The sequence below is a fragment of the Centruroides vittatus genome, unplaced genomic scaffold, assembly GCF_030686945.1.
Source record: "Centruroides vittatus isolate TY-2023 unplaced genomic scaffold, ASM3068694v2 contig_986, whole genome shotgun sequence".
Lineage (NCBI taxonomy): Eukaryota > Metazoa > Arthropoda > Arachnida > Scorpiones > Buthidae > Centruroides > Centruroides vittatus.
The window spans coordinates 1,338,975-1,366,105 of NW_027122655.1; the positions used below are offsets into that span (position 1 = coordinate 1,338,975).

General features: G+C 37.0%; 1 protein-coding gene across 2 annotated transcripts in view; it reads left to right on the forward strand.

Moving 5' to 3' along the window:
• LOC136986001 (neuronal calcium sensor 2-like) overlaps nucleotides 1-19,233 on the forward strand; it is a 34,428-nt gene extending 15,195 nt beyond the window's left edge. For both annotated transcript variants that reach the window (XM_067283450.1, XM_067283449.1), the window contains exons 2-4: nucleotides 16,121-16,251; nucleotides 16,332-16,604; nucleotides 18,695-19,233. In XM_067283450.1, coding sequence (XP_067139551.1) covers nucleotides 16,138-16,251; nucleotides 16,332-16,604; nucleotides 18,695-18,883 — 576 coding nt within the window. In that variant the 5' untranslated portion in view covers nucleotides 16,121-16,137 and the 3' untranslated portion in view covers nucleotides 18,884-19,233. The remainder of the gene's footprint in view (nucleotides 1-16,120; nucleotides 16,252-16,331; nucleotides 16,605-18,694) is intronic.
• The last annotated feature ends 7,898 nt before the right edge of the window (nucleotides 19,234-27,131 follow it).

Genomic DNA, 27,131 nt, shown 5'->3' on the forward strand with positions numbered 1-27,131 from the left:
GTACAGGGGCCGGATTTACCAATCCAGGGGCCCTGGGCACAAATTCGGTGGGGGTCCCCCTTTAAGAGTAGGCAAATTTGATGATTTAGAAAATTTACACAAAATACTGTACTTTTAATTAGATTTGAACTAGGAAGTTGTAAATTTCATTTAAAAATAAGGTTATTGTAAACATACATATATTTTATTGTGTAAAACTAATTATTTTAATTTAACCGAAAAATACCTATGTGAAATTTTTTCCCGAAATTTTCCGATGTTTTTTATAGGTTTTTTCCCGGGTTTGGTTTTTTTCTGCCTGTTGCCCTCATGATTAGGCCACACTAGGCTGTCGCGGTAATAGAAAAAAAATTTATGTTTAAACATAATTTTTTAGTTTTGTGGGGGCCCTGGGCACAGGCTCCAAATGCCCTTATGTAAATCCGGCCCTGCAGAGGTAACATGATTATTGGTTTGGAAGCACTAAACGGAAAGTGAAGCATTTCCCGTTTAATGCTCCTGTAGCAACTATTCTTTAAGTTTGATTTTGAATAATAACCTTTGGCTATATACAAAATACAGATTTAGTTTTTATATTATTTTTAATAATTTTTATTTTGTATACAGTCGAGTCCGCATAAAGAAGGATGCACACATGCGGCGCGGCAATGAAAAGCGACATAATGACATCACTTTTTTTCGCCGCAGAGGTATATTTCGTGCCGCTTTTCTCGTGCCGCGAAAGTTGGTCGAATTTGCGGCGGCCGCCGCCAAGACGCGTTTCTATCAGCCAATAACAATTCGTCTGGCAGTCATGTGAGAAAATACAATCATGTGGTGTTTTAATGGCGAAAAGTTTGACGGGGTTAACCGAGATAACTAATGTCAGAATAAAGAGGAAAGAATAATAATTTAACACAAATTCTACACAAATACAGTAATCATATATTATTTAATTCAAAGAACAAAACAACCGAATCTTACTCGAAATAGTATTCTTTATCGAGAGATCTTAATCGAAGAATAAGCCTGTTTTTTACATCAGTTCTTTATCGATCCAACAAAATATCTCTGCAAGATTCTTGCCAATATGATATCTCTAATCCAAAATCTTCATTCGAATCTTCGACGAAATCTTCTAGCTAAATAAAACGAGCCGTACAAAACAAAATTTGTAAACACGTGGATAGCGGCAGTGTCAGTATCGTTCGCCATCTTGAATACTGAACGCATGCGCCAAAATGTAAACGGATTGCCGCTTGTGTGGTTGTGCTGCCGCGCGGCGAAGACGCGTTTGCGACACCGCTTTTCCTTGCCGCGCCGCATGTGTGCATCCTCCTTAAGTCGACACCGAAGGGGAAGTGGAAATGTGTCGAGTTATCCGATGTGACGACTAAAGCGAAGTTGGAAAAAAACCACAAAACTACAATTAATAAAATGCAGTAGTGCGTTATACAGTAGTATAGGCTTACAATACATTGTGTCCTCCATTTACAATTACTCTGTAGATGAAAAACTGAAAAATTCGTTTAGTGTTGTTTGTTTCGAGCACTTAACTGTCTCGACTTTCTTTTTCAATGATCATGAATGCCTTGAAAACATCATCTTTGCAATTTTTGGCAAGTAACGTATAAGGATTCTTAATGCCTCTGGCATGAGAAAATGCAGAATTGGATTCTGGTGTGATGTTGATGTAGATTGTATATTTTCTTTTTGTTTATCTGTTATTATTTTATACATAAAAATACATAAAATGTTAAGGCATTTTTATTAATATGTAAATATATATATATAATAATAATAATAATAATTATATTAATAAATAAATCGACTCCCCTCCTGAAAAAATGAGTTCGCACCGGAGTTTTTTAACATTAATGCCTATGTAAGTCGGCCGGGACCACAGAAAATTGACTACTTAACCGATGATGTCGAGTTATCCGGGTGTCGACTTAAGCGGACTCGACTGTATTATGTCACCGCCGCAAACGAGTAACGTAAATTTAAAAATTGATTTACAATTTGAAAGTTTCAAAATAATTGGAACTCATTTTTTCTTTTCGGCGTAACTGTAAAAATTGTTTTGTTGTTGTTTCGCACAAAAGATAATCAAATTTACTAAAAAATTAAAATATAAATTTAATTTCATTAATTTTTGTTATATAAATTTGCCTGCTTTTAAAAGATTTTTTTTTAAATTTTAATTATAAGCGAGTTAACCTCGATTGTTTTAATAAACAATAAATTTTCCTTCTCGTCGTCCTTTAAATTGTCAACGGTTATAAGCGGAAAGTATAAAATGTAATAAATTTCCTCCGGTTGGTTCGTCGTCATTTAAAATTTTTATCTTAAAAGTTTTATTTACGCTTATATTCATTTAGCCAAAAAAAAAACGCGGAACGTTAATAATTCATAGTTTAATTCGAAGCCTTCTCTCGATATCAGCAGGTAATTTAGTATTTGTCCATTTACCGCGCCGTTATAAACATTCGTAGAATTTTCTATTAAAATTTTTAACGTCTACAAATTAACTGGAGTAATTTAGATGGGCGTCAAGCGCACGAGTATGCTACGAGATGGCAGTTTTTTAAAAGACATTCTGGAACCGCTGGCAGGCACTTATTTTAAAGCGCCGTAAATCGCTACCAGGGTGAAATAATCCTCGATCGTTGTTCCATTTAATTAATCGCCCGCCAGAAACTCCGAATGTTTTCGTCGTGTGGACGTTTAAATAGCGCCGGTCTTCCGGCGCTATTTATAGATATGATTGCCGACGACGAGGACGTCGTCCGGAATTAAATTCTTGCGGCGAACAATGCCCATTGTAATTAGAAATACTCCGAATGGCTTTCGTCTTTTTTTCGCGGTCCCTTCCAAATAATTTCGCCGTTTTTTTAGTTTTTTCAGAACGCGTTACTTACTATTTTTATTAATTAACGATCGGTCGGAGTTCTTAAGCCCGCAGTCCGAGCGTGAAACGCTTCCCTACCCGGAGCAAATAGAGATTTTTTTTTTAAACTCTTCGCCCTGTAGACAGTAAAAGGGTCTCTTTTGTGGGTTCGGCAGGCCCGCATTGGGGAGGCCGGGTGGTGAGGGACAGGGGCCGACATCCGACGGCCGGATGGCCGAGCGGTAAAGGTGGCAGCCTACCGCTCTGGGGACCCGGGATCGAATCCGAACGGGTCGAATAATCCCCAGGAATTTTTCGGGGGGTGGTCCGTTCGGATATGTCGGGCCCCGTCCCTCACCACCCGTCGCCCCATTGTGGGCCTGGCCGAACCCATAATGGGCCTACTAAAAGAGGCCCTCTTAGTGCCCACAGGGCGGAAAGAGTTAAAAAAAAAAAAAAAAAAAAAAAAAAAAAAAAAAAGGGGCCGACATCCGGTCGGACCACCCCCAAAAAATTCCTGGAGATTTTTTCACCTGTCCGAATTCGATTCCGGGTCTCCCAGATCGGTAGACTGGCACCTTGACCGCTCGGCCATCCGGTCGTCAGCAAATAGATTAAAGTCGAGAGCCCGGCCCGAGCCGTATCATTTCCGTTTTGTCTTTCTAATTTCGAAAGCCGTCCGTAAATACTAATTGCCAGCTCGTTTATTTTTCGCCAATTCGTTCCGATGTCTTATTATCGGGAATTGCCGATTTGTCTTCGTGTGTATTTAAAGACGACGCGGGTCAGACGAGAAGTGAAAGTTCGAAACTACCCTCTGTTTGCCGTTTCTCCCGCATGCCGACCGGCTCTGGCTAAAATGCGGAAAACTTAGTTTTTATTAAAATAACCGATACGAAGTAAAAGAAATGTAATTCGTTTTGAAACTGTAATTATTTCGATAATATATATCTGGAAAAATAAGTAATTATTACTGAATCAACTGTTTTGTTTTAATGTGAAAATAATAATAATAACGAGCGTGCGGTAAGGAAATGATATTCTATTCCAGTGTTTTTCAACATTTTTTTTTTTTAATCTCACGGCACACTTGAATTTATAATTAAATTTTTGCGGAATAATCACATGATTTAAAGTTATGTTTGTAAACATTCTATCGCCATATTACTTGCCACTTAACCGCATTCTTTTTGTCTACATTTTTTGTCGAATTTTTTATCGAATGAAAATAATTGTTTTTGATTTTAATTAAACATAATTTAATTATCCAATTTGGTGCTTTCATTCTTATTAAAGAAGTTTCTATATCTTTATTGTAATGCTAGGGTACATATTTACAACATCTAGTGATATTAAATTCATATTTTCATTAATTTTAATATTTTGTAATCTTTTTAGTAATTCGTCTACATTCTTTATGCTATATTTAGATACTTCTAATGAATTTAATTTATCTTTTAAATATTTTTCTAAATTGTAATATATATAATTTCTAACATCTATTAGAAGTCTATACTTAATAGGAATTTTGTGTTTTTTTACCCTTATATTAAATTTCGGTGTTCTGTTATCTTCTCTTTTTATGTATTTGATGTCTTCTTCTGTTATACGTTGTTGTATATTCAAATTTTTTAGTTCCTTGTCCAAAGATTTTATTAGATTGTTAACTGGATCTTTGTTAAGTTCTTTGTAACTTCCTTCTTGGATCAATTCCTTGATGACTTTTATTTTCTTTTCTTTTTTCATAATTATTATTTGTTTGGTTTTATCACCTTAAAGTATTTCCAAATTATTATTAATTAAAAATGTTTTAACATTATTTAAATTTCTCTTATAATTTTTAACCTTATTCTGCGTTTTTTTTGGTTTAGTTTTTTATTTTTTATTATTTTTTGCATACCTGTTCTTATTTGTCCTCTCTCTTCCTCTGGAAACTTCCATAATAAATGTTCTGTGAATACTGCGATATCTTCAATTTTCATTATTTCTGGTCCGTTGTAGTCCAATCCTTGTTTTAGAGTTCGTCCGATAGATTAGTCTGGTATTTCTACATCTGTCATGTTTGATATTAATTTCCTTTCATAGTCTTCTTTTTCTTTTAAAATCGGATATCCTGTTTTTTAAAACTAATTTATTATATTTATTTAAGAAAAACTTACCAGAATTTTCACTTCCTGCTTTTTCTTTGTTTCTTTTGTTTGTCCTTTGTAATTTCTTTAGTCTGTACTTTTTATAATTAATATTAGAATTTATTAATTACTTTATTTTTTCTACATCATGTCGTTGTAAATTTGTGTTGATACAGGTAAGCTTAATGTTGGTAATTCTATGGCTTCCGTCTTACGTTTTTTTAAATACCATATTTCTGTTTTTAACTTAATTGTGGAAAATGTCTTTTAAATGCCTGCTGATGAGGGACAAACAGGTCCGAAACACAATGTCAAAGTGTATGTGTTCAGGTGATTTAAATAAACAGTATTATTTCTGATCTGTAAGACCTAATTGCTTCATCCATAAATCCAGTATAATAAGTTCTGTTAAAATTGACAAAGGCTAGTAGACGAGATAAGTTTAAATTTCATTAACGTTTACAAACACTTCATCATCAGCTGATTTGGACAAGTATCATTCGTATCGTATCACATTGGAAAATATCAGAGCGCCTAATGTTTTTTTTTTTTTTTTTTTTTTTTTTCTACCGCCTTCACAACTTATGAAATTGATGGACACTCGGCTGCAATTATGTCTTGACTTTAAAGAATGCTTTCACATAGTGTTACCACCCGTACACTTTTTAATTCATTGTTAAATTGTAAAATTATGATGAAACAAAGTACTAACAAATATTTCTATAAATTTACTTTATTTTAACAGCGAAAGACTTCACACTCACCGAAACTTAATTCGCCACCTTACGCCAACGTATGTCGCAACCTGTCGACTTTTTTTTTCTGCTTCTCAGCTCTTTAAGCTAAGTTATTTAATTCTTAACTTGCATTGCTCCTAGACAAGTGCCTAACTGGTTTAGAACTGTCGAGCACGTTTTTCTTCGCATGGTAAAATAACATTGCGCATGTGTCAGGGACTTCTGTTCGAACAAACCTGACATGCCGTGCGGGTCAGCAATTTTGAAAAGGTGGCAACAATACTTTCACAATGTAAATTTTGTAATATTGTCGTGCAGTGATTCTTCTGCAGACTCATTTCTATGCTATTGATGTTAGCACGAGATATCGAAGCCATCTTTTCGTTCTTTAGCGAACGAAGATGCAATTATAGACATTTAGACATTTATTCTGGCAACAATGACTTTGTTGCCAGAATAAGTACTTACTAGGATTTCTCATTTCCTGGTATTTTGCTTGTCCCGGAATTCCGGGATATAATTAAATATTTTTAAAATATAAAAAATATCTTGAATGATATAATTATTTTTCATTTTTAAAAGAAATTTAATACGTTCTGCAACCTCCAAAATCATAATAATAATAATAATAATAATAATAATGCTGTGTAAAATATATATTAAAATTACCTTTGAATTACGTAGAAACTTTCACAAATAGAAAAAATTTATTAAAGTTTGTTGGGAACTGCTTACAAAAAAATACCTTTGAATCGAGTTGAAAATTTAAAGAAAAAAATGAACTTAGATTAAACTTCTAACTTAGAAGGTAATTTTCGTTTTTTAAATAAAACATAATACAAAATATTATTGTAATTTTTTTTAAGATTTTGAAAACCAAAGACGGTCAATACTCCGATCATTCAATCTGGTTATTATTTTAATAATGAAAAGTCCCACTACTGAAAATGCTCTTTCCAATTCAGTGGATGTGGGTGGAATCATCTTTAATGCATTTAAGAGAAGACAGATATATGTTTTTTTACCCGTAGCCTGGAAGATTACTAGTTCGTTTTCGAGATGCGTTGCAGTACTTTTCTTTTGCTCTCAAGTAGTCTTGATTTGTCTACCTTGGATGCTTTAATAGCGGTATCGAACTTATAGCCTGATAATTCGGCAGTTTGTTGTTTGGCTTTAATAATCAGGTTTATGAAGAAAAACTTCATACTTGCAGACTTTGTACTCGTTTCTATCCTTGTCCAATTTGCACAACCTGGCATAATGCAGTTATCGAAGCTACTGGGCATAGTTGAAATTAAGACAGCATCGGCGCAATTATTCCAGATATTACAGGTCTGACAAGTAAAGAATTTTCAGAGTCCTGCCACAAATACATATTTATTATTAACGATGTGTGAGATGTCATAACAAGCAAAAATTTAAAAAACTAATAAGCAGACTTAAAATTAATACAAATGTATTCTCATAGTTTATGAGTTAATTATACTTTCTATTTGCAAAATTTCCTCAACCTTAACACGAAAGAAGAAAAAAGTGAACTTTTAAGAAATTTGCGGGATTTCCCGGGATGAGAAGAATTCCCGGGTTAAAAAGCAGCAGGGGTCCCGAGGTCCCGTTTGAAAAACCCTAGTACTTACTGTACATGAATATACAGAAAAATTTGTATTTTTAGATAAATATTGTTAGGTAGCATATGTGAATTGCTTTTGTCATTGAGTTTTCACTGGAAACAGATGGATTTTATTGTTTTATTACCCTATTTATTGTGCATTTTTGTAGTTTTCTAAAAATAAATTTGTTTTTGTCTTTGACAATACAATAAATTTAATGTACTGTACCAAGAATAAACTGAAAATTATAGTTTTAGGGAAAATACCACCGGGATACCACCATTGATACCACCGGGATTCGAAACACCAACCTCATGAATATTAAACTGACGTGCCTCACATCAACCACACTACAGATGGTGTTGCTCGGTGTAGATTCTGCAGATTTTAAATGATTTGCAATTTTCAAATCTCAATTTCCCCCTCGATTTTTGAGTATCGCGTCTTATTGCTTGGTACGTGTCAGTCGTTGGGATGCACTACAACCTTACCGAATTTGATCAAAATAGGTGAACCCCTTGTCAGAAAATTTATTCGTAATCATTTTCGATCTAGTTTTAGCTTGTGTGAGATGAGCAGAGGGTCAGGGATTTATCCTCGCTGACCACTTACACTGCACGGGTTGGCAAAACTCGATCTCGTTGTCGTTTCGGATGGCTAGGAGGGCAAAAAGTGAGTGGGGAGGTCGTCCGTAAGTCGACAGGCGTCTTGGATTGACAGGAGACAGGTTAACAAATAAAACATTTATTGAATAACTAGAATAAACTACAAGGCGATTACAAACTATTCTAGATACTATGCGGTTATATGCAAGTAGATATAAAGCTCTACAAGTTCTAAACAAACAGGTGGCTATGAGCTAAGCCTATTGCCGTTGCGGGAGAGAGAGTTTACAAAGGTCCTAACAAAATACCTGTTGGTGTGAGATTGGACGATATAATTCGATGAATGGCGGTCGCCGACGATGTGGAAGAGTTGCTGTAGGTCTTCTCCGACGGGACTTCGTTCCTGGGCATGGAGACGGACACAAGTACTATAATAACTTCCTATGCGAGTTCGCTAAGTTTCCGGTGGCGCGAGCTTTTATAGTGTTAGTGTGGGAAACAATCGGTTGATGACAATGACTTGCGAATTCTTGACAGCTAAGTGTCAACTTTCCCACCTAACTATTGATAGTTACTGGAGACCTCTGCTCCGTTTCTCCGCGAGTTTTTTTTTTCTATCGGTGATTGTTTACAAAATTCTTGAACAAAAAAAATGAAAGTTTTTTCCATTTACACAAATTTTCCCGCTAAAATCCGCTGTCTCACACTTGGATCAATGTATTAATTCAAAGCATCGGATCAATTTAAGATTATTAATCGCCATATTGTGATTTAGTCTCAGAATAAAAAACATCCTCCTAGCTTCGTTGGGCCATTTTTATATCGACCCTTTATAATTCAATCACGTGCTTATTCTAGATGAAATAGAGGCAGTGACAGCTGCAGCCAATTATCGTGATGATTCATTCCTACTTCTAAAGCGCATATGTCGGTTTCCCCCGAACGTCCTGCCTGTGGCGTTGCCGTAACCGAGTAAGTCAAACCAAACCAAACCAATCCAAAGAAGTTAGTACTAATATGGAGTCTTTTCTGAATCCTGTTTCGAGGCGTAATGCTCCTAGCGAGTAGCTGACTTGCGGCTCGTTGCCGATTATAAGTAACTTTACGCCATAGAAATTGCTTACGACTAGTAGCTTGTAACTCGCCGCGAAACGTTTTAATTGACATATTTTGCTGGTAATTTGTAACTTGTAAAGCTGGTAACGGCTACAATCGTTTTATGCACGGGGGCACGATAGTACCGAACTTAAGACGAATGAAAATTACTTAAAGTTACTTTAACAGTTTGAAAGGTTGGGTACGGACTAATGGGGACCCGCTTGATTTATTACTAATATATTTACGTGAAATTCACTAAAAATGTTGGAAAAGGGAGAAAATGAAAATTCCAAATAACTGAAAAGTCGATTATGTAAACAATTTGCGATCGTTTTCGTTTTACTTTCCCGGCTTTTATGTTTACGTGACGAGAGAGAGTTTTAGGATACAGACGCAAATTTAGTAGCGAGCGATATAGTTCTTGCAAAGGAAAACATGCAGAAGCGAGAAGCGAAAAATATCGCTGGCGAGAGCGAATTTCTGGTTCTCGCACATATCTGACAGTTTGATATTTATCGTGTCTCGCCTTTTCTCGCCACATATTCTCGCTCTCTCCTAAAATTCGCTCGCTCGCGTCTACAAAGTCGCAACCTTAGGGTACGACTATCTTAGGAGACAACCTTAGGAGAGAACGGGAGAAAGTGGTGTGGAGATAAAGTCGCTCGTTGGCATCGAACTCATATGGAGTGGATAGTGACAAGAAAATCAAGTTCAACTGCAGCAAGCGCTCCTGGCGGTTGGTGTGTGCACTATAATTGTACACCAACCAATCAACGCATCGCACGTTACGAATGGTTAGTCGTCCTTTGCAGCGTAAGTTTCCTCTGGTCGTTGTATAGTGTAAAACATTTTATAGTGTCGAAAAGAGAATTACTGGAAAAAGCATAAAAGTAGGGTATCGACTGGGACTGCAGAGCAATGTACTGTATGGAAATACATATTCTGTAAATTCAGAAGTAATTATATAAAGTAATTTTTAATTGCTGTATTTTATTTAGTACGTTTAGTTTTGTTATTATAAGTTAATTATTTTAAATTTTATTGTAAATTAGATCCTAAATTTTTGGTTATGACTACATATATACTATAGGTTCTGTATTCTTATGTTTCTATTATGTTATATGCAGTATGTACTGTACTGCTGCATTTTAAAAATCAGAAATATATTGTGGTAGTTTGTGTTTGAATTTGCTATCATTATCAAAGATTACAATGTGGCCAACGAGCTAGAATATACAGTAGTGAACCGAAAATCGGAATTAATTGGGGACTGGGGTTGTTCAGATTAGGGATTTGTTCCGATTACGGATTATGTACGAAAAAATATATTAACCTGTCCGATGTTCAAATTTTTCTCCGTTGCGTGTCGCTTCCTGTTGAATTTTCGTCGATTTTAAGCCTAACGAAAATTTTTATAAATAATAATCGAGGCTATCGTATCGTTAAAAATTATTTCTGCATTTTGTACAAACAAAATAAATATATTGAAGAATATAAAAACATGAAAATTATACTTTAGAAGTAAATTTAGTATCAAAAACGTTCGATTCAGCACGACACAGTCCGACTGAAAATCGTGCCGATTACCGGGGTTCCGATTTACGAGTCTCTACTGTACTACATAGAGTGATTGTGACGTTAGATACAGCATTCTTGGTGGCAACGACGAGTACTATCGACCACCAGTTTACTTTTAAGTCAAAACATTGAAGCCTATACCGCGTATTTGGCAGGATTTTCACTTTTGAATCTGTTTTTCACATCTAAATCTAGATTGTTTTGTTTGCTCCAAGATTTGAGGTTTAGGCAGTTAGATATGTGATTTAAATTTAGATTGTTTAATCTCGAATTTAGCTATTTTCTAGATTTATTTAATTACCGGTATTTTAAAGAAGGTGAGATCAGAATTTAAAGTGTAAGTGTAGTTCTTAACCTCAGTATAACAATATTTTTATAATCTAAGTACGAACCAGTCGAGTCCGAGTCTTTTAGGACTTTACTCTCAGACGTATGATTGTTTATTTGTAGTGTACTCGGGTCATTCTGATCCGTACCAAACTCAGGACGTTAATTTTTTCGGATACTGTTTTTGTTGCTATATTTGCATAATATAAGTAGAATTTGTGTTTTAGTATAATTATAGTTTTTGAAAATATTTACAACTGAAAACTACATTTTGACCTTTGTCATGTTATGGACCATATTGTTGAAGTTAAAAACCTTTTAATAGGTAATAAGGAGCTAATAATGGTGGGAAATGGAAGAAGTGTTGCATTTGCCCATCAAAAATAGACAAAGAAAACGTGCCAGTAAGTGAAAGAGACAGATATGTAGAAACTGCTCCATTAGGACGTGTACAAATTGTGCACTATATGCATCATTCTGGATAACAAAAGTATATTAACACGAACTAATCTTTTGTTCGTTATGTTGTAGACAATAACTTTAGGCACTGAAGCCCGAAGATGGATTTTTTAAAACTCTTCGCCCTGTGAGCACTAAGAGAGCCTCTTTTGGCAAGTCCTTTATGGGTTCGGCCAGGCCCTCAATGGATCGGCCGGGTGGTGAGGGACGGGTCGACATATCCGGACGGACCATCCTCGAGAAGTTCCGGGAAATTTATCGACCCGTTCGGACTCGAATCCAGGTCCCCAGAACAGTAGGCTGCAATGTTAACCACTCGGCCACCTGGTCGTCCCGAAGACGGATTGGAAAATTACAAATCCGAAATGCATTGTTAAATAGGCGAAATAAAGCGAACTGTTTTAATCTTGGTTTTTTGATAATTACGGATAATTGAGAACGACATAATAAATACCACTAGTCTCACTATTGGAAAAAGAAACCTTTACTAATAACTTTATATTTTTAATTATTATCAATGGCAAAAAGCTTAATTTTGAGGGTAATGATGAGTTTTATTAAAAATTTGTAAATGTTAATGAAGATGATATTCGTTACTAAGTCCGACCTCTCTCGAGATATGACACAAGATCCTTTTTCCACCCCTTTAACCTTTAACTACTAAAATCTAATAGCATCAATGCTCCTTATACCCAAGCTATCATACCTCTCCTTATCACAAGCAATCAATCTATAAGAAATGAAATTTCTTATAGATTGATTACTTGTGATAAGAAGACACACGCATACACGGATTTTTTTTGCCCAGGTCTTAAAACGCGGATTTGCAAAGAAAGAAAAAAAAAAAAAAGCTAATGGTCAAATTTGACACGATTCCAATGTTTTCCCTTGCTACGTACAGTACACACAACAGCCGGGAGTAAAATTAAGAATGTTGAGAAATACATTTAATTTATCGCTACAGAATATTTTGTCTTGTTTAGAAACTTTTAAATAACGGGTTAAAGAAAAAGATGTCATATTATTTACTTTCAAAATTAAAAAATAATACAGTAATAATAAGTATGGTCATTTTGACTTGCACCATCTCAGTCAAGGGTTAAAACTTCTTTTCCTCGCACAGTTTTACACAAGTTAGAATATTCTAGCTCGTTGCCATTTGCACAACACAAATGGCATGCCTCCTTGACTAAAAGGAAAATGGCGGACATGTATTAAACTTTCTTCCAACATGGCGTAGCTACAGCCACTCTATGTATTATATTCTTGCTCGTTGAGTGTGGCACACACAATGGAAGAAATCCAACTCATTTGTCTATTGTAAATAGTAAAACTGTATAAGTTTACAATACATAAATTTATTTAATTTTTTAAAAGAATATAAAAGGGTTGTCTGTAGCATGGAGGTGCAAGCAGATACCTAAAATATCTAAAGGAACGGTGACGTCACTTTACTGCTGATGTCATCTCACCGACTAATTGTCACTCCAGCCGCTTGGGTCTACTCTGGTGCGATGGACCAGTCTTAAAGCACGGAATATAGGGACTGTTCACTCCATCTATACTTACTCCATGGTCGAACTCGAAGCGTGAATTATTGCATTGTACGGAAGTAAGAATCAAAAAGATTCGACTACGACGCTTACTACAATTTTTGTCATTAGCATTATTTTATAATGAACACGCAAAAAGAAAACGAAAATACGGTGTTCCGCCTCTCTGGAAGCAACAAAAGGACGTAGAACTTTATTATAATCTATCTATATATAATATATATATATATATATATATATATATATAATCGAATGTATGTCTGTGTGTTTGTCCTTCATGCATTACCACACCATTTATCCGATTGCCATGAAACTTCGGGAAGTTGTTTAATACATTCCCGCTAAGGTTTCTGGCATATGTGAAGACCACCATTTCCCCCTTTCAAAAATATATTTATATATGGATTAAGGCTTTTATGTCCAACAGATGGCGCTAACTTCCGACGACCTAAGTTTGTTTTTCTGTGAGGCATTATACTTTTTTGTGAGAATGGACTAAAGCAGATCATCATCTATCTATCTATATAAATAAAATATAACGTTCGTTTGTTCCTACCGATTCCTTTGAAATTTTGACACCACGTTGCATTCGAATACGCACGTGTTTTTATATAATATACATGTCGAAATTCCACCCACTGGGGGAAGAGGGACAGGATTAAGGCTTGCTGTGAAGAACTCCGCTTCTATTTATACTATTTTGCGTTTTTAATTGCGTTTTAATAGGTTACGTCAACAGAATATACACTAAAAAGGGATTTTTTGAAATACCCCCACGGGGTAAGTGTTATACATTTATAATAGATACATTTTGAGCCACAACAACGCGTGGCCGGGTCAGCTAGTTTGTTAATAAAGCAGAATTTATATGACTACGCATATCTACACACGTGTGAAAGAAGAAAGGCTGTACTCAAAGGTGTAGCCTTAAAAGATAAGAAAGATGAAGAAAGGAGGGAGAGCGATTTGAAGAAAAGATGGAAAGGTGGGATAGTTGGAGGTTTGAAAGTGGAAGGGGGAGGACATGAACCGCAAAAGGGACTGTTGGATAAAACAAGGATACACAAATAGTTTACGCGTGCAGAACAATTTGTATTTACAGGGAAGAAGTAATACTTTGAGCAGTAGGACAGATGAGGCCACCTTGATAAAAGTTAGCACAAAAAGGGGTGGCACTGAGAAGAAGCCATAAGGAGTCCCCTTTTTGGGGGTTCCTGTTGACCCAGGAGACAAGCTGTCTGTTAGGTGCCGCTTAGGTTGATAGTGGTATAGTCCGTTAGTTTCAGGTGTCCCACGGTCTTGAATGATCTGGTCCTCTATAAAGGTCTATACTTCGCAGGGCCAAAAGTACCTTCTTTCTACAATAACCTTACGAAGGTTTGCGCGGTGGCGTGAGTGAACCGGGCAGATGAAGATTAGATGCATTGGATCTTAGTTCTCATTAGTATCACAGTGGTACAAACCGATCCCCTTCCTCAAGAACCTATAGAAATAGGGTCTGAAATTGCCGTGTGCTGTTAGTATTTGGGTCATGATGTGATTGGTGATAAAATGACGGTTGCTGATCCTACGAGAGATGCTGGGGTAAAAGTTGTGGATGAGACGTCCTATCAGGCTCCCATCCCACTCCTTCTGCCAACAAGACTTTAGAATAGAGTCCAGCTTACCTTGAACCTAGGACGGGGATCAAGGAATAGCTACACTCAATGGATAAAGAGGAGACCTTTTTGGCCAGATTGTCTACTTTGTCCTTGCCTCTGCTTCCTGAGTGGTCTTTGATCCAGTAAAATTTTATATTGACAGTATTCGGGATTTCGTATAGTATCTTTAAACTATTGTTAATCATGGGGAGGTGGCAGTTACGCTTACCAATCTGGAAAGGGCAACTCGACGGTCGCTAATGATATTGATATTTTTACCGTTGTAACTAGTAATATTATCCTGAGGGTGTTAAGGATGGCTAGCGACTCGGCTTGGTTGATGGAGCAAGACGGATCCATCTTATAGGCACCTTGCTAGAACGTCCTCTTCATTGGATCGTCGAGTATGCATATCTACCGTTTAAAAAAAAAACCAAAAATCTTTTTATATATACAGTGGACGAAAGATATGATAAGTCATCGTCTACTCGTGCCAAGGTGCGTGCGCAGTAATCAGCGAGAAGAGGTGAGATACGATAAATATCAAACCCTATCAGATATTTGCCAGAGCCAGAAATTCGCTGCCGCCAGCGAGATATCTCGCTCTTCGCTCGTGCATGGTTTTCCTTTGTGAGAACTATTTCGCTGCCTACTAGATTTGCCTCTGTGTAGTCGTACCCTTAGAATCGTTGCAAAAATCCGGAGGGTCTTGACCATCTTGACGTCTTGGGATCTCCCGAACCCAAAAAACGAGAAGAAAAATTTCGTTGATGTGTGTGATGTGTGTTGTGTCTATTTAATTGTTGTCTAATATCTCGGGATGAAGTAAAGAAACGAAATTTGGCGCGATAACTTGTGTAGGCTATAAGCAGACATCGATGCTATTAAATTTTGGGATTAAAGGCCGAGGGTGGGGAGATAGACGTTACATCTCCACTGGGTCTACTTAACGAAGATTTTGCTCGTTATTAGCATTTACAAGTTTGTTTTTTATAAAACTCGTCCTAGCCTCAATTATGCCTTTTATCTTTTTATTACAATTAATAATATAAATTTTATTTTAAATAAAACCACTCAATTAACAGCCACGCAATTTAAACTTCGCTAATACAGTATGTTTTCGCCGGGAAACTTAGGCAGCTGGTTGCTGGATGTTTTACGTTTCTCTTCGTCGTCATTATGTCGGTTCGATTAACGTTTTTTCCGAACATCTTCGACTAGATCGGCGAATTACCCTAAAATTTTGCCTTAACGGAAAGTGTAAATTTCGTTGAAAAACTTGTCAGAGACAGATGGATTCCGAAAGTATTTTCTTTTATTAGTTTAACGTCGATTGGTTGGTAGAAGAGTGTCTGCTTAGAAAGGATCTTCGGACGCGTCGATCCAATTTTTTTTACTGGTAATTTTACGTCGTTGATTATTTGACTACGGGACGGCGGATAAAGCGACGATTGCGGTAATTAGAAATAAAATGGAACGTAGAGGGTGAATGACGACCAGATGTTTTATCGTTAGAGACAGGTGCGTCCACTATGGGCGTCACGGGCAGCAGAACCGCCGATCTAACCGACGAAGACGTGGAATTTCTCAAGAGTCGCACGAATTACCAAGAAGAAACTATCAGAGAATGGTACCGTGGATTTAAAGTAAGTAAAATTCTTTTTCGTTCCAGCGTTTCTTTTGGGGAAGAGAAAAAAACGCGTTTGACCGTTTCTTTGTCGCGTAGGAAGACTGTCCGAGCGGAAAGGTGAGCAAAGAGAAGTTCGCCGAGATGTACAAGTCGCTGTTCGAGAGGGGAGACCCCCGCCGGTTCTGCCACCACGTCTTCAGGACCTTCGACGCCGACGGAAACGGATTCGTCGACTTCAAGGAGTTTCTGTTGGCCGTGGCCGTCACTTCCGGCGGTTCGGCGGAAGAGCGCTTGCGTTGGGCCTTTCGGGTGTACGACGTGGACGGAGACGGGTTCGTCCGGGCCGAAGAGATGAAGAAAGTCCTTCAGGTTAGCTACTCTTTTTTTTCCTTTAAAATTGGTCTTCTAGCGCGGCGCCGTGCTGTTCCGCAGTCGACGGAATCCGGCCTTAACCGAGACTTCCGGTCCGAGATGCCGGATAATCCGAGATTTTCCGTTTTTAAAAGTCGGTTCGGACACAGGTGGGAATAATGCGACAGGTTTCTAAATAAGAGTAAAAAATCGCTCCTTCCATCGCCAGTCTTCGGTTTTCCACGTTAATCGCTATGTGTAGTCCAGCGTTTTTCACCACTAGTGGAGTAGGGGACGACGCTATCTCGGAGTAGACCAGCGTAGCGATTTCGGATTATCCCGGTTAGTTCTACCCCCGGTAACTTAAAACCGCGTTTGGATTGGAGAAATTGGATTTCAAAATATTCCCGGGGAGTAGCTTAAAAGTGATTTTTAAGCTACGCCCGCGATTTGTAATTATTCTCTCGAAACAATTTATTTAATTTGTCGATATCTAATAATATGCGGTACGTATGTAAAAAATAAGCAATTATTATCCGAATCCATTCTGTTTTAATGTGAAAATAATGATTACACGATACGGAAACGACACTCGCAATTTGATCCAGAGATTAAGCAATGTGCGAATAATTTTCGTTTTGCTTTTCTATCGTAATGACTACTTTGATTTTAATATCTCAAAAAATATGAATTTTCCGCGACTAGAAACTCTTAGCCTACGAAATACAGACAGGCTGGAATTTTACCAGAAATTGTCGTTTTAGTTCGTCGAAACGCCGCTAGGTTTGCTTTTAAACACTAGAAATAAGGTCTATATAACATATACGCTTAGAAGTAGAAATGAATCATTATGGTAATTGGCTGTAGATGTCACGAGAGTTTGACGTCACTACCTCTCGCGCCCATGCCGACGAGAAAGTTTCGCTCTCGCGCTCTCTCCTGCAGAAGCTTAATTGCCTTACTCGTATATACTGTGTATTCCACATAAAAACTGGCTTATGTGTATTTATTGTGATCTCAAATACGTGTATCTGTGAAATTAGCATATAACTACGAGGGTCGTTATGTACTTAGTAAATTTATTCATAATCATTTTCGATACTCTTTTAACTAGCAACAATGTATCATTAAGATTGTTAATCATCATATGATTTAGTCCCAGAAAAAAATTCCTACTAATTTCGCCGGGCCTTTTTTATGCCAACTCTATACAATGCAATTACTGTATATACAGTACTTCTAGAGTCCAGAAGAAGCAAGCGATTTTCTTTTCCTCTCGATTCTAGAGGAAAAAGATGCAGTGACGTCTAAGTCACGTGATAACTGTAGCAAGTATCGTGATGATTCATTCCTACTTCTAGGCGCATGTCTATAAACACAGGGTATTTTTTATTAGGCTGTTTTAACTCTTAAAAGGAGCCTAAAGAGTTAAACAAGGAGCCTTTTTTATCAAGCCCATTTTGGATTCGGCCAGGCCCACAATGGGGTGGCCGAGTGGTGAGGGACGGGGCCCACGTATCCGGTCGGATCACCCCCGAAAAATTCTTCAGGAATTTTCGACTCGTCCGGATTCGATCCTGAGTCCCCCAGTACGGTAGGCTACCACCTTGACCGCTGGGCAGGATGTTGTGTTATAGAGCCTTTATGTGCTAAAATCTCCATATTAAAACAGCTGTAGAAGATAAAGAAAGATGTTGTGTTGTTAGGGTGTAGCTCCAGTAGGTTCGGACTTATCGACGATTTTACTCGTTATTAGCATTTAGTTTTTTTTTTTTTTTTATAAAAACCCATCCCCACGCGCAGAATTAAGCTTTTTAACATTTTATAATAATTAAAAATATAAAAAGTTCTTTTTAATAAAATATGATGGTTGATTTCTCTGTAATTGGACAGCGTTCGATTTTCCACTTGCAGTTGTAGTAAAAGTCGCACTGGACTCGACTCGTCAACGCAGTCATGCTGCTGTTGCTGTTGGGAAATCTGTTGTCACGTGAATCGGAACCGTTAAGTTCTAGCGTGCGAATCCAAACGAGGCCAGTTTTGTGTCGGCCGGTTATCGCGGGAAGGTCTTTGGAGATACTAGCTGTAAAGATGATTTTTTTTTTTAGTCCGTGTACGAGATGGCTGGAGAGACACCGGATGGACAGACACCAGAGGAGAGGACCGCCGCTCTTTTCCGCAAAATGGATTCAGACCGAGACGGAAAGTTAAGCCGAGAAGAATTCGTGTCGGCTTGTCTGCGCGACCCTGGCCTGCTGCGCCTGTTGGAGGTAGACTCTGTTGGCCCAGGCTGCTAGCCTGGCCTCTTCCACCCGGGGAGATTCTCCGACCGCTGTCAGCCACTGCCGCTTCGTCCTTCTGACAACGATTTCTGCTCATCAGTCCGACTCTCCGTCTTTCCAACAAAGTGGTGAATTCCGTCCCGGCAGTTCTGCGTCGGACACGGACTTGCTTCATCCTCGGGCTGGAAAAAGGAAATGGCACGAGGCGGGTGGAGCCGTAGGACTGGAAGGTATTATTTTGTCGGCATTTATTTGTATGCGGTATTCCTTGTACTTTGTTCTCTTGTTTACCCTTTTTATTTTTGTATCAAATTGGGTTTTTCGGGCTTCTCTTTACACAATAAAGCTTATTTTTACACTGAAAATATCGTTTCAAATTGTTTGTCTTAGTTTATCGCTTTTTCCATTTTGGAGACCCTGTACGGCTTTAGTGTGTGGCGGGTCGAGGGTGGATACAGACGAATTCGGTATTGATCGTCTCTCTGGAAAGTCGGACCGAAAAACGCATATTTTAAAATCGTAGACCCTCCTTCGCGATACTATCGATAACACGGGCGCCGCCATCTTGTTGTTATTTTACCCTCGTTCCTAATCCCCCTACAAACGGTAGAGCAGCGCTCTCCGGTAGTAGCGGAGAGACAGAGCGACCGCTATTAATGAACGCACCCGATGTCTCTGGACGTTTTTGTCCCAAAGGGAGGTCATCTGTAGGGCACGTTCCTATAGCAGAAAGATTTAAACAAATAATTATAATAAATTAATTTTGATTTAAAATGTCTGGAAGAAAATTTATGTAATTCATTTACATTCAATTTGCCTTATTATAAAAAACGTCGTTATTCTTACTTTCGTTGAACATTTTGACCAATATTTATACGAAACGGTTGGTGTGTGTAAACTCTTGATTTCACTTCTCAAGTTTCCATTGACGATAGTGGCGGTTACTATAGAAATAATTTTATGAGGCATAAGAGAAGGGTGGTTGGCAAATACAAGAAAATTTATATAATACAAAATCATAACAAATCTAAATCTTTCTTATCTTTTGTATTATCAAAATTATTATTGAACTGTTTAATTATCGTGTTATGAAAATTTGATGCCAAAATAATCCAAAAATTTCAAAATTATGTTTCAAGTCTTTCAAATAGGCTGTTTATACGATGGAACATTAATACCGAATCGGTTTTTCAGTAGTGATTTGTTTATTGTAAAGTTTTCAGCCAAATGTTACTTAATTGTAACCATTTAAATTATAGATATTGCGTATTTATATTATTTATTCGGTTTGTTTCTGGCAGTTGTTAGTTATCATTTTAAATTTTATCGCAAACACACTAAAAATATTCTTTTTCGTATAATCGGAGCTTTAGAATAATAGTGGATAATTTTCTTAACATTACAGGGTTTCGGGTATTTACTAAAAATCAGTGAATTAACTTTTCTAAAAATTAATTTACTTTCTTCAGTCTCTATATCGAATTGAGTATTCGGATATAAATTATACAGGATATCTGAATATTCGTACGAATCCTTTGTATCGTTCGCGTGGTCAGAAATACAGTAGAGAACCGAAAATCGGAATCAATTGGGGACTGAGGTTGTTCAGATTAGTGATTTGTTCCGATTACCGATTATGTACGAATAAATATATTAACCTGTCCGATGTTCAAATTTTTCTCCGTTGCGTGTCGCTTCGTGTTGAATTTTTGTCGATTTTAAGCCTAACGAAAATTTTTATAATAATAATCGAGGCTATTGTATCGTTAAAAATTATTTCTTCATTTTGTACAAACAAAATAAATATATTGAAGAATATAAAAAACATGAAAATTATACTTTAGAAGTAAATCTAGTATCAAAAACGTTCGATTCAGCACGATACAGTCGGACTGAAAATCGTTCCGATTACTGGGGTTCCGATTAACGAGTCTCTACTGTAATTTCTGGGCTAGTTAAAAGAGAATTGTAAATTATTAAACAGTTATCGCTGTATCCATTATAAAATAATAACGTTAACGTTGTAAATGTTGTCCACTATGTTTGTATGTAAATTGGCTAGTTTGGGTCCAATGCGAGAACCCATGAAGATTCAGTCTGACAAAAGAATTTTTCATTATTTCCAAAATAATTGTTATTAAAAACTAACAATACGAAGTTCTTAATTTATGAAAATGTGTGATTTAAACAGTACAGCATTCGTAAAAACAAGACGTTTTGAGAACAATATATTTTCAGGTCTTGCATAAGATGGTCTCTCCGATATGAATAACATCACTCCTTTATTCAATACCTTCGAGACGAAGTAACGTTTGTCATTTTATTAGGTTGCATATCTAATTTTATAGTTTTGGTCGCGTTACGTGTCTGCACTCAGCGCCGGATTAAGCCTCTAGCGGGCCCTAGACAAAATTTAAATTAAGGCCCCATTTAAATAAGTTGCTTCTAAACAAATATACAATGTGACATTAGCGTAGCTAGCATGGGTGACACCCGGTGCGGATATCGTGGTGTCACCCCAAGTCACACCGTAGTGTCACCCTTTTTAACTCTTCTATAAAACACTATTGAATTGTAATATCTTCGCACTCGAGCAACTTGAACGCTACATCGAATATGCGATGTCGCGACGTATAAGTTTAGATTTAGAAAATAAATCATAACCACACATCAGTACTACCACGAGAGGCGGCCCTAGGAATATTTCTAGATGGTGCGAGAGATCTCGTGCGCACATTACTTCTGACGCACGGATGGCTGTTGACCTTTTTTTTAGATAATGGCTAGTCGAGCGGAGCTTAGTAGGAATTGTTAAATACAGCATTTTCTGTCCTATCTAATTTCTTAAATAATGTTTCACTCCTTTTGAAACAGAGAAATCTTAATCTTCTGCACTGAAGCCGGGCCCCTCCGAATTACGGGCCCTAGACATTTGTCTACTTTGCCTATTCGATAATCCGGCCCTGTCTGCACTGCTTTGCTGTGATTTCCAGAAATTTACTAAGTACAGTACGTATACATACGTTTCTGGAACAGCTAAAAGATCCGAGGAATTTACTGAAATCGTATATTTTTTCAGGGAGAAAAACAGAAATGCTTAAATCTTCAAATACAAGTCAGCGGTGCCAGAATAAACCGCATCACGAATAATTATTAGGAAACTATTTTCATGAGTATCTAAGTGCACAAAAATCACAAAATATGTTTATGATTTGCATCATACAGGTTCTCATCGAATCGATGCCACGAATGTACTGTACACATTGATTCGATGACTGACTGTTTTCGATCACTGCCCATGGTGCGTGGCATAGATAGAAAACAGAGTCAGCCCAACAAGAATCATGGGTGAGGATACGGATGCGCCACCGGCAGGTTTGCTAACTCGCTTTCCTGTTGCTACGAGAAAGCACCGAGTTTACGTTTAATATGGCGAAGAGGGAAATCTTTGTCGTTCCGCTGTTTTTTGTAAAAATTATAAAAAGAAAACGCATCATTTATCATTTATTTACGTTTCCCAAAGATGTAAAAAGGAATTTGATTTGTTTAACCAGAAATATGAATTTAAAATTATGTTAAGATGGAATTTACGTGAAAAAATTATCTAAGCCTAAAATTATAACTTGTATTTACAGATAAACTCAATGGTTCGATTTTGTCCAAAGGGTTGATCTGCCAGACAAATCATCTGAACTATTTTAATCCGTTTGTTGTTTTATTCACAGAAAATGATTTACCCGTTTAAGCTGGCAATAATCAATATATTAGTTTTTCCTATAGTTACCTATAGTTAGTATAGGGCAGGGGTCGGAAAGTGCGGCTCGCGAGCCGCATGTAGCTCTTTGCATAGGCGTTTGTGGCTCTTCGGACATAAACTCCAATCTCACTTCATCTCAAGTAGCCTTATAACTTATGAGTTTATGAGATAGAACCGCCGAACAAACTTCAACTCGTACGGCATACTCTTTACTATTCTTTAGCCCGTCCGCACATGACCACTCGCGTTGATCAATATGAATCGCATGCGAGTGGTAGCATTTAAAGCATATCTATATATATATATAACCTATTGAACGCGCAGTGGCCGGATGGCCGAGCGGTCAAGGTGGCAGCCTACCGCTCTGGGGGACCCGGGATCGAATCCGAACGGGTCGAGAAATCCCCAGGAATTTTTCGGAGGGTGGTCCGTTCGGATATGTCGGGCCCCGTCCCTCACCATCCGGTCGCCCCATTGTGGGCCTGGCCGAACCCATAATGGGCCTACTAAAAGAGGCCCTCTTAATGCCCACAGGGCGGAAAGAGTTTTAAAAAAAAACCTATTGAACGCGTGTCCGTCCGTCCGTGTAACGCTATGCCGAAAACGGCCACTAGAGGCGCCCCTGTCGTAGGTCGTATTTCGCACATTTAAATTAACAATATACATTATTTACATTAATAATATAAATTTTTATTATTCATTTGGCCGATAGCCAATAACAATATAAATAATTCAGTATATTTGTAATAGGAATTTATTATTATCACGGAATGCCTGTAACGCGCACTACGGGGGGCGTCCTTCAACACAGTTGGTCCGCGATCAGCCAAGCAGTTAAGCCTCGATGTGGCTCTCTGGTACTTTTGGTATCTTGATTCCATGACAATTTGGGTTTTCTCACTTGACAAATTGCCGACCCCTGGATACTATAGGGCGTTAGAAATTAGTTTAATGCAACCTTCATTCCACAAGACATTTATCCCCATTTCTGTTTGCAATACTTGTCAATGATATCTTCCAACCGGAAGAAAACATAATACTGTTTGTTTACGCCGATGAAATTACTGCCGTAATCCACGGAGCAACACCAAATCAAACTAAACAAAGCACCGATGAATTCCTTCATAAACTAGATAGATGGATTTATTACAACGAGAACAATATCCAAATTCAAAAATGCTCAATTATGGCAATCCCATTTATTAAACAAAGTCCTCTCGTGTCATTTAAATAGCCAATGCATACCCACTGTTCAGAAAATGAAAATTCTAGGAATCGGGATTAACACAAGGATGACTTGGACCGATCACATGGAATATAGGTATCATGACAAAAAACTCCTAAACATATTCAAAATTTTTTGTAGTAAAAGATATGGAGACTTGCCTGAAGATCTAATAGCCGTAGCCGAGAGTACGATTGGCAGCCTCATTGAATACTTAATACCCGGTTTTACTCACTTAAGGAAACATCAATACCAGACGATGCAAGCAAAATACAAAACCTGTACATTAAATTAAGCGTTGGTTTTTCCAAAACCACAAACAATTTTGTTACTCTACGTGCTTCAGGTAAACCAAACACCTACCAATGATTCCAGTAGAGAATTATAACACAACATCAAAAACCGCAATAAAGATGACCTGCTTAAACACATTTCCATCAAGTTTACTCGGATGCAGGGAGCACGCTGGTATGACTCCTATTGGCACAAACTTTCTGTGACTGGATCAAAAAACATCATGTAGATATTTCATCTTGTATCAGCTACACGGGTGGTAACACTCACAATAGGAAGATATCTATACAGGTGCAGATATCCCTTCCAATCTCACGATGAATCTCAAGATCTGATAGGTGGTTGCTTCAACGAATGGTTTTTTTTTTTTTTTTTAACTCTTTCCGCCCAGTGGGCACTAAGAGGGCCTCTATTAGTAAGCCCATTATGGGTTCGGCCAGGCCCACAATGGGGCGGCCGGGTGGTGAGGGACGGGGACCGACATATCCGGACGGACCACCCCCCGAAAAATTCCTGGGGATTTCTTCACCCGTCCGGATGCGATCCCGGGTCCCCCAGGGCGGTAGGCTGCTAACCTTGACTGCTCGGCCATCCGGCCGCTTCAACGAATGGTTAGAACAAAACGATGACGAACTAATCTTAGCTATCGATGGATTTAAAACAACAAACAACGTAACAGCGGCCATCATAGAATTACCAATAACAAAGAAGTGCATTATACATTACACCCCAAGGCAATCATTTTCACTGCTGAAGGCTATGTAATATTACAGGCGGTAAATTATGCAAAAAATACTCACAAATCAGTCATTATATATACTGATTCCAGAGCTGTCCTCACAGCAATGGCTTCACAAACGAATGGCAAACGCCCTGCAATCATAGAAAACATATGGAAGACAACGATTCTATGTGGGACAAGCTAATAAAGTTCATCTGGTAACCTAAAGCATATAAATGAGTGTGTAGACAAACTGGCAAAAGGTAAACATAAAACTACTCAACCGATATAATAGTTGCCGAAGACCTCTGTATTTTAATTAAAAATTAAACGGCTGAACATATGCAGAAGAGCTGGACAAATTATCACAATTACGACTTTCCATGGTATCACAATTGAATTAAGCTAAAACAATCCGATAATATCGACCGCCATATGATAACCCTAATAAACAAGGCAAGAATCTAACCTTACTCATCAACCAATTCCCATTCAAACATTCTCTAAGCAATACGAATAAATGTAATCAAAATTAACAACACCTTCCATAAATGACTGCAAATCATTTACCAACTTCAGGCAGAAAATATTACATGGCAAGAAGACTACGGATGCCGGCATAACGAAAATTAGCGACTGTATACAGTTCGAAGAAAGTAAAACTAAGATATACCGCAAAAAATTTTTCGGTACAAAAATTTTTTCGGGAATATTTAAAATACTACGACTACTAAGAAGAGCTCTACACAATCAGCTAACCTAGTGGGACGAGCGGGGCGATATAGCCAAGAAGCTGAAGTACACCAGCACAACAACAACAACATCAACAACAACGTCTATAAACACAAGGTTAGGACACCAATGACCCATATGGAGCCGCCATATTGGTTCCTTAGTTCTATGATCACGGTATAGATTTCATGTGTACGTGTAAACTGTGCGTTCCTTCGAGTTCAAGCCACAAAATTTCATTTATAATTTCAAATACAGGATTTTTTTCGTTTAGAGGTTAGTCTGACGTAATTAAGGGTTTTAACTAAACAGATTTTAAAATAAAAAGCTATGTCGATTGTTCGTGATACAGTACAAGGACAAATTTATTTAGTTTTGAAATGCAAAATTAGAGAAAAAATCTGTAGATACTTATTAAAATAAGAATATATTTACTTTTTTATATTCACATGCATTTTTGTATTACACAAACTGCAAACAGAGCATCAGAGTAAACATTTTTATTCTCAAATTATATCAAGAAATTATATCATGATAAAAGAAAACCTTTCTCTCAAACTTTATATAAAGAGATAATAAGAAAGTTTTCAAACGAAAGAAGTTATGCATATAAATTAAATTTATTTTTAACATAACAGTAATTAAATAAGTACATATATATATTACAAACTTTAAAAATTAATTAGACAAATTTAAGTAAGTAAGTAAGTAAATAAGCTTTATTTATAATAGGCATACGCCTGTTACAAGAGAGGGGTAATATTATTACAAAACATTTTAGTAATACAAATTACAAAGAAAACCACCAAAATAAGTATATTCATGGAAAATCATTAAACAGTAGGCAATACCAACAAATATAAATATCAACTTCATCTTTATTTATTCTGTTGTTTATTTTATAATAAAATGATTATTAATTCAGCAACATAATTATTCATTTAAAATATGTAATCTGTACTATGTTATCAATTATTATGAAATATTAATTTAAATGACAGAAATTCTTCGTTTCAATTATTTTGGTTTAAATTTTAAATTATGTTTTCGATCCACAAACAACATATTATAACAGATTTATTCTGTTTAATAAGTTACATTATGTTGTTATACAACTGTCAGAAAACAAACTGTACCACACAGTCTACAGATTGGTACCGATCCAAGAACCGCGCTTTAATGTTGCAATTACAAACGCTATTAAACCATTGAAAAACTGAAACTTCTTTAGTTACAGAATATAATTGAAAGGTATTACATTTTATTTCTAAATTGAAAAAAGTGAACGATATTAGCCATTGCAGTACAAGGAGAGATTTTATTTTGAAATTCAAAATCTGAAACTTCTTTAACGAAGATTAACAGAATAACAACACAATACTGGATACAAATACATAACTACTCACAAAATCAGCCAAAATCCAGCAATTAAACAGTTGCACGAACTTTTTCATCTACCTTCAAGTAGATATCCACAGGTGGAATATTACGATTCTACGAGAAAATTCTTCATTTAGAGTAGCATGTACAGGTA